This window comes from Nanorana parkeri, unplaced genomic scaffold (genome assembly GCF_000935625.1).
Source record: "Nanorana parkeri isolate BGI_ZX_2015 unplaced genomic scaffold, ASM93562v1 scaffold15, whole genome shotgun sequence".
Classification (NCBI taxonomy): Eukaryota; Metazoa; Chordata; class Amphibia; order Anura; family Dicroglossidae; genus Nanorana; species Nanorana parkeri.
The window spans coordinates 1,191,116-1,199,404 of record NW_017306283.1 but is presented as its reverse complement, the minus strand read 5'-3'; the positions used below and the strand labels follow the sequence as shown (position 1 = coordinate 1,199,404).

The following is an 8,289-nucleotide window of genomic DNA, read 5'->3' as shown; positions in this document are numbered from 1 at the left end:
ACTTCAGCAATAGATAACACAGACTGCACTGCTACTGGCCTAAGAAACGCACGTCAATTATACCTGTCGTAGATCAGTAAAGATACAAATGATCCTTTTTTATGTGCATTTCTCTATAAAATATCTGCCAATGTAGATTAATCTGAATTGTCTTTGTTGGAGAACAGTGATGTGTGTGCGTACGGGGGACTGGAGCGGGGGTGCCCATTAGGTAGATGGTGATCTACCAGTAGCTCTCAAAGGTGATGCTGGTAGATCAGGAAGGGTGTGAATCAGTGGCGTCACAAGGGGGGTGCGGCCCGCACCCGGGTGACACCATTGGAGGGGTGACACCAAAATGACTTACAGTCATTTTGGTGTCACCCCCCTCTTGAAAAGTCGGGCGCTCGGTCATGGACCGAACACCCGACAGTATCAGGAGAGAGGAGGGGACCCGGCGGCATACCGTATCCCGCCGGGTGACTGTCTCCTCCTCTCTCTGCCGGCGTCCATCACCAAGATGGCCGCCGGCAGGTATCGGAATACGGCCGCGCGTGCGCGATGACGTCTCGGCGGGGTGACACTCGGACACCGCTCCGGGTGTCACCCAGTCTCGGGACGCCACTGGTGTGAATGGCGGCCCATTTATTTCCATGTTGGTATATTTATTTTGCTGTGCACACATGATTACCTATTAGCCCGAGTCTGCTGAGCCGAGCTCCCTGACACCACTCTGGGGAGAGACAGATAGGAGAGAGAGGAGAGACAGCCAGGAGAGAGAGCAAGGAGAGACAGCCAGGAGAAAAAACGAGGAGAGACAGCCAGGAGAGTGAGAGCGAGGGAGTTTTTTTTCGTTGGTAGATATCATGCAGCTCATCATTTGGAAAGTAGATCTTAACACAAACATTGTGGGCGCCCCTGGGCTGGAGGGTCTACAAAACCAGCTTTTTTGACAGTGGCTTTGTCTTACGAGCTCTTCTCTTTAACTGCATATAGTGTGTTCCCTCCATAAGGGATGAACATTTAATTAGTGCACAAGATTACACAGTATGGTGACCAGAGCGAGGTAATAGAATGTGACAGCAGATGAGGTCGGCTGAGCTCACCTTACAATCCCTTTCCCTTTCTCTGCAAGACAACAAACCTTAACTGACCTTTAGATGAGTTTGGCACATAGTGACCCTCTTGGAATGTTTTGGGTTCACTAACATTTATTCAAATTTTTATAACATTGGGAAGAAAAAGAGAAACAGCGCTCACAGGTTACATACAAAGTTATGAGATCTATTGTGGTGGACCAAATGTATGTTGGTTGGCAAATATGAGGACCAAATGTACCTAGAATGGAAAGTATGAAGACCAAATACGATGGTTGGAAATTAGGAAGATAAAATGTACATTATATTGCCAAAAGTATTGGGACACCCCTCAAAATCATTGGATCCTGGTGTTCCAATCACCTCCATGGCCACAGGTGCAAGCAACATAGGAAGCAACTGGGAACAACAGCAACTCAGCCAGGAAGCGGTATGCCACGTAACATGACAGAGCGGGGTCGGCGCATGCTGAAGCGCACAGTGCGCAGAAGTCGCCAACTGTCAATACCTACAGACCTCCAAACTCCATGCGGCCTTCAGATTGGCACAACAACAGTGCGTAGAGAGCTTCATGGAATGGGTTTCCATGGCCGAGCAGCTGCATCCAAGCCGCACATCACCAAGTGCAATGCAAAGCGTGGGATGCCGTGGTGTAAAGCGCACGCCGCCACTGGACTCTAGAGAAGAGGAGGCGTGTTCTCTGGAGGGACCAATCACGCTTCTCTGTCTGGCAATCCGATGGGCTTGTCTGGGTTTGGAGGTTGCCAGGGGAACGGTACTTGCCTGACTGCGTTGTGCCAAGTGTAAAAGTTTGGTGAAAGGGGGATTATGCGGGAGGGGATGTTATTCAGGGGTTGGGCTCCGCCCCTTAGTTCTGCGTGAAGGGAACTCTTAAGCAGGGCCGGTGCTAGGATTCTAGGCAAGGTGGGCAAGGTGTAAACAGCGCAAACACCGGGGCATTTTGAAAAGTACCAGTACTTGTCAAAATGCCCTGTTTTTTCCGCCCTCACCCTGCAGCGCCGTAAGGCGGCCGCCTAACTTGCCTTGCGGTAGCGCCGGGCCTGCTCTTAAGGCATCAGCACACCAAGACATTTTGGACAATTTCATGCTCCCAACTTTGGGGTGGAGGAATTTGCCTGGCCTGCACAGAGTCCTGACCTCAACCCCATAGAACACCTTTGGGATGAATTAGAGGCGGAGACTGCGAGCCCCTCCCCCAACATCAGTACCTGACCTCACAAATGGTCCAACATTCCCATAGACACACTCCTAAACCTTGTGGACGCCTTCCCAGAAGAGTTAAAGCTGTTATAGCGGCAAAGGGCGGAGCCAACTAAATACTGAACCCTAAAAAAAAATTGGGGTGATAATAAAGGTCTCATAACATTTTATAGGGAAAAAGTTTTTTTTTTTACAAATTTATTTGTAAAATTTATGAATAAAAGCTTTATGATGTTTGGAGACGTCACATTCACCCTATATTCACTCTATATTCACCCTATAATATTTGTCAATATCAACACCAATGAATGACACACCCTACTAGGAGATATCCTCGATTTTGGAGGTAGAGAGGAATATTTCTACCTTATGAGGACTGAATATGAGGAATGCACACAGAGGGATATATGTACAGAAGTCATACGAGAACCTTTTAGTCCACATACAACATAAAAGCAGAACAATGTAGACGGTAGACTCATCGTAGGGTCAAAACCTCCACAAATCACCCGCTTTTCTTTTGAACCTCGGACGACCACTGGTCACACTGAAAGGGCTTTAAAGTGATTTAGACTTGTATAGGCCTTCAATGGAAAGTGCTTCCACTCTCGTCTCCTTTGGGACTATGCTGATATTCTTTAAAGAGGAACCCCCCCCCTACTTTCCCCTTTTAACCCTTCTTACCTTTTGTGCGGCGTTATCCTCAAATCGCATACTCACCCATCCAACGAATCCGAGGCTTGTCCCGCTAAAATCCACTGTGCAGGCGACATGGGTCAGGTCCAGTTCCGCCATCTTGGTGCTCCTTAGCCCTCGGGAGCTGACTGCCTCATCCGGGTTCAGGACATGGACAGTAACACCCACAGACCCGATCTGTGTCCCAATCCTGCAGACTCCTGGGATATCTATCTGAGATATCGCGGGGCTATGTGGACTAAAAGGATAGCACGTGGCTTTTGGGGTGGCAGAGCAGGTTTGGGGGAAAAAAAGGGAATTTTTGGAGTAGCCAGAAGAATAAAGCATCATTTTAGGGTGAAGAGCCGTCATAACCCCTTTACGACCACCTCACACATATATGTCACATCAAGGAAGTGTGATTTCTTCCAGGGTGGAAGATATATACTCACCTGTGCTTCTGATGCTTCTGATGGATGCGTGCTCCATTGCGTGCTCCCCCAACACAGAGACCGGAGCTGTCAGTTAGCTGTCAGGAGCTCCTGGCTCCCAATCACATGATCACTGTGATGGCCTGTCATTGGCTATCCCAGTGATTGCTAGCTGTAGCTAACATCTCCAAAATAACACCCCTTCCTCACCAATGAAACCGCAAAGTTACTCATCCACTCCCTTGTTATTTCTCGTCTTGACTATTGCAACTCCCTCCTCATTGGCCGACCTCTACACAGTACCCTCCCTCCTGGCTTCCATCCCCCCCCCCCCCCTGCCGACCCCTACACTGGCTTCCATCCCCCACCTCCCTCTGCCGATCCCTCCACTGGCCTCCATCCCCCACCTCCCTCTGTCAATCCCTCCACTAGCTTCCATCCCCCACCTCCCTCTGCTGATCCCTCCACTGGCTTCCATCCTATGTCTTCCTTATATTGTAAAGCGCTGCGCAAACTGTTGGCGCTCTATAAATCCCGTATAATAATAATATGTGTGAATAAGCTGCAATGGCACCACGGAGAATATAAAATATAGCTCATGTTTACAGTAAACATATCCAATAACTGAACAGGAAAAGGCCGCAGCTGATAGTATATACACTACAAACAAAGAACATAGAAAGAACACTTGAAATTGAGATTGTACTCCCTAGGTCTTATTTTTGGGGTAGGTCCATGTACAACAGTCTACATGTATTCATGTACAAAAATATGGTGATCAGGGCAATCAGGGGTGCGCCGTACCTTTCCCAGAGCAATTTGCTAACCAATCGCTGGCCAGAATGGGCGAAGCGCGCTTTCACTATTGATTCCTCACAGGCGGGGAGTGCATTTGGTATCACTCCGCCTGTGACAGGAGCCGGCGCTATAGAGGAGGCGTCGGCTTATGCGGCTCTGCTCCCTCCGGTGCCGCCTCGCTTCCTCTAGCGCTGGTTGGCAACGGCTGATTCTCTCCCGCGGCTCTTCAAGTTCCCCCTTATGCCACCACCGGCCCTGAGAAAGGTCACAACTAGGTCTTATGTTCGGGGTAGGTCTTATATTTTAGCAATTCCCCAAAAATAGGACTAGGTCTTATTTTCAGTGAAACAGGGTAGTTCCACGACAGCTGGAAGGCCAGACTTTGCCCACCTTTGCTGTAGACACAGGAGTGCCTAGGCTCACTCACCAGGAAGTGCTCTGCTATTTTATAGGAGCAATTCAAGACAAAAGACAGATATTTAGATATTTTAGCAATTCCCCAAAAATAGTACAAGGTCTTATTTTCGGGGTAGGTCTTATTTTCGGGAGACTATATGACGTCTTTTAAGGGAAGTCTACTCTACGTCGAAAGTGCAAACTTTTTCTGTTTTTATTACCCGGCGGCTTCTTGCAGTACGGCTGCAGTTTCGTGATGTGTCCATTGCCTGTAACACAATTGTTTCCTTTTGGATAGGAAAGGAATTCCTTTGTGCCCCCTCATTTGTATGATCTCAGCAGTGTCATCGGAAAGGCTGCGGGAGTCCAGTCATTGATGGAGGTCACATAATAGAAGCGAATTCCCACCATCTCCAGGCTTTGTTTCAGAGGACGGCCTGTGTGCTCTCTCTCTCGGCACTAATTGCCGCGCATTCCCAGAGTCTGCTGCTAAATTAAGCCGGCAGTTCAGGTCCTAGTAGACGGCCGAGATAGTTTCTGCTTTGGAGCTGGATGCCGGGAACAAATAATTTTTTGGACATTGGCTATGTAAAAATAAATGGTTTCTAATGGTGGGTGTCCCGTGTGTGGGGGTCCTGCTGAGTTAGGTAACATAACTCAGTAACATGTCCTATATACTTTTCCCAGAACACAAGGCATTCTGTGATTGGTTGGGGTGAAGATCATGACGTTCATCCGCCCCCCTCCCCTCATCCATTCATAAAATGTTTTATATACTTTTCACAGAACACAAGGCATTCTGTGATTGGTTGAGGTGAAGATCATGACGTTCATCCGCCCCCCTCCCCTCATCCATTCATAAAATGTTTTATATACTTTTCACAGAACACAAGGCATTCACACAACTCCAATCACTAAAATCGAATGTGAACTTTTTCAGCATGTCATTTCAAATTGTATTTTTAATATTTAAATTAAAATAATTCCTGGTGATCCTGCCATAAATGGTCCTCGTAAGGCACTTCCTGTTATAGGGTGACATCGCTCTGTCCCCATCTCTCATTTGCACTCCTGCGTCATGATGAAGATCATGACGTTCATCCGCCCCCCTCCCCTCATCCATTCATAAAATGTTTTATATACTTTTCACAGAACACAAGGCATTCTGTGATTGGTTGAGGTGAAGATCGTGATGTTCCACCGTTCCATTCATACAGCATCTTCTATTCTTTTCACAAAACACAAGGCACTCTGTGATTGGTTGAGGTGGAGATGGTGACAATCATCCACCCCTCTTCTCCTCCTTCAGGCTGGTCACCTAGGGTCCTCTACTTTTTCTGATCATCTCCTGGTGGTGGGTGGTCCTGAACGATGCAGCGAGCTCCGTGGACATGATGAAATCAGCACCACTCTCTGCACCATTATACCGTGAATGAAGGGCGCCCGGCATGCTCTGCACTCACAGTATCTCCTCGGTCTTCCTGGGTTCAATGAAGCTAGGTGTCATTCAAACTGGGATACCGAGGACATCTTGTGACCGAAAAGCAGTACTGCAGGAGGCAGCTCTGGATTGAAGGCTAGTCTTAAAGTCTGAGTTGGTTTCCTATTTTTTTTAACTCCAGTTGGGATTTTTTTGACATTTTTCTTGCATGTAACCCTCGTTGAAAGATCTAACATTTACTTCTTAAACCTTGTATGTATCACATCTGTATTGACTCTTTTTTTGTTTTTTTGTTTGTATGGCACCATAGTCCACTAACAACACTGTTCTTTGTTTGACCGCCAGGACGGGCACAGAACTGTTTGTCTACTCCCTGTCTGAATGGAGGGACTTGTCAAGACGGCCCCGGCGGTTTTATCTGTCGCTGTCCTACCCAGCCTCTGCTTTTCACTGGTTCAAGCTGTGAAGTCCTCTACGATGCATGCACCGCGTTTGACTGCCCTAAAACCCACGTGTGTCAAGCGAAACTTGGACACCCGGAATACCAGTGCCTCTGCCAGTCCGGATCTAACTGCACCACCACTAATGACTGTGGCAATAACCCCTGTCTCCTTCCGAACTCTCAGTGCTTGGGTGATGGAGCGGCATTCACGTGTAAATGCCAACATGGCTACGGTGGCCCGAAGTGCCAAGAGAAGGCGTCGCCGTGTGCTCAAAACCCCTGTGACAACAGCGCCCAGTGTGTGGAAACGGCGGATGGCTACGCTTGCGTGTGCCAAGCGGGCTACACGGGGCAACACTGCGAAACCATTATAAACAAGTGCGCCTCCAACCCTTGTCAGAACGAGGCCATCTGTGTAGATAAGCGGAACAAGTACAACTGCTTTTGTGTGCCGGGCTTCCAGGGGCACCACTGCGAAATAGACATCAATGAGTGCGCGTCGGCGCCGTGCCAAAATAACGGCACCTGTCTCAACCTGATGGACCAGTATGAATGTGCATGTGCCACAGGCTACACAGGTAAGAAGACGACCGCTGGGCAATGGGGTTGTGTAAAACTGCGGGACTCTTCTGAACTACTGTACTGCGCATTACCTGAGCTTAAATGGGCCCTATTGTCTCCTGACAGGAAGTGCGTGGAAATCTTCCAAAGCCGATGTGGCAGTGCATGCCAATGTCACGGTGTAGTATGGCAACTTTGGCGCCCAGGACTCTCAGCCAGAGGGGCTGAGAGGTTCCACAATGTGAATACCTTAGTGGAGTGGAGGAACTGGCTGTTCAATTCCTTCCAGGTTTTCCAGACTATAGTGGGATGGGATCTCCAATCCTGGGGCCGGGTTTTGCCAGTGGCCAGGTTGGGCTGAACAGGTGGCTGAGAGCAGCCTTATTAGGAAGCCAGCCCAGGGCTCAGAGGAAAGTTGTGGGTGTGCAGGAGGCACACGACGACAGGCAGACTCTGAGCCCTGGGCTGGCTTCCTAATAAGGCTGCTCTCAGCCACCTGTTCAGCCCAACCTGGCCACTGGCAAAACCCGGCCCCAGGACTGGAGATCCCATCCCACTATAGTCTGGAAAACCTGGAAGGAATTGAACAGCCAGTTCCTCCTCTCCAAAGGTATTCACATTGTGGAACCTCTCAGCCCCTCTGGCTGAGAGTCCTGGGCGCCAAAGTTGCCATACTACACCGTGGCATTGCCATGCACTGCCACACCGACCATATACTATGTAAACTATTTTATTCATAATCTCATTCTATTTGAGGGCCCATTCACATCATAGCACTGCCATCAATCCATTGGTACCATACCAAAACGCATTGGTACCATACGCTAGGTGTGTAGAGGTTCCGTTCAGAACGAACGGAACCCCAATGCACCTCCCAATGGGCACGTGCTGCCCATTGCTCATTCGGAATGAGTTTCAACCTGTACCATGCATGTTTAGTGCAATGCTATGGGGTGAATGGGCCCCTAGATCTACCATCACCTATCTAGTGCAAGGCCTGCATTGCACAGAGACACAGCGACTTAGATCACAAGCCGGTCCATACAAGGAGTAGGGCATGCGGAGGGGAGATGTCCTACTCAGACATTCCTCAGTGATCAATCACGGTTTGGCTGGGCAGTTGAGTTGTGTAGCCATTGAAATAGGACACCAAGACCCCCCACAACTTGTTACAAAACCTAATCCATTTAGAAAAGTAAAGGAATGGGGGGTGAGGGGGGGGGGGGGGGGGGAAGGGCTAAAGTGTTT

General features: G+C 48.9%; 1 protein-coding gene across 1 annotated transcript in view; it reads left to right on the top strand.

Moving 5' to 3' along the window:
- The first annotated feature begins 3,143 nt into the window (after positions 1-3,143).
- LOC108788514 (protein crumbs homolog 2-like) overlaps positions 3,144-8,289 on the top strand; it is a 57,283-nt gene continuing 52,137 nt past the window's right edge. The window contains exons 1-2 of the mRNA XM_018558288.1: positions 3,144-3,150; positions 6,384-7,058. Of these exons, the coding sequence (XP_018413790.1) occupies positions 3,144-3,150; positions 6,384-7,058 (682 nt within the window). The remainder of the gene's footprint in view (positions 3,151-6,383; positions 7,059-8,289) is intronic.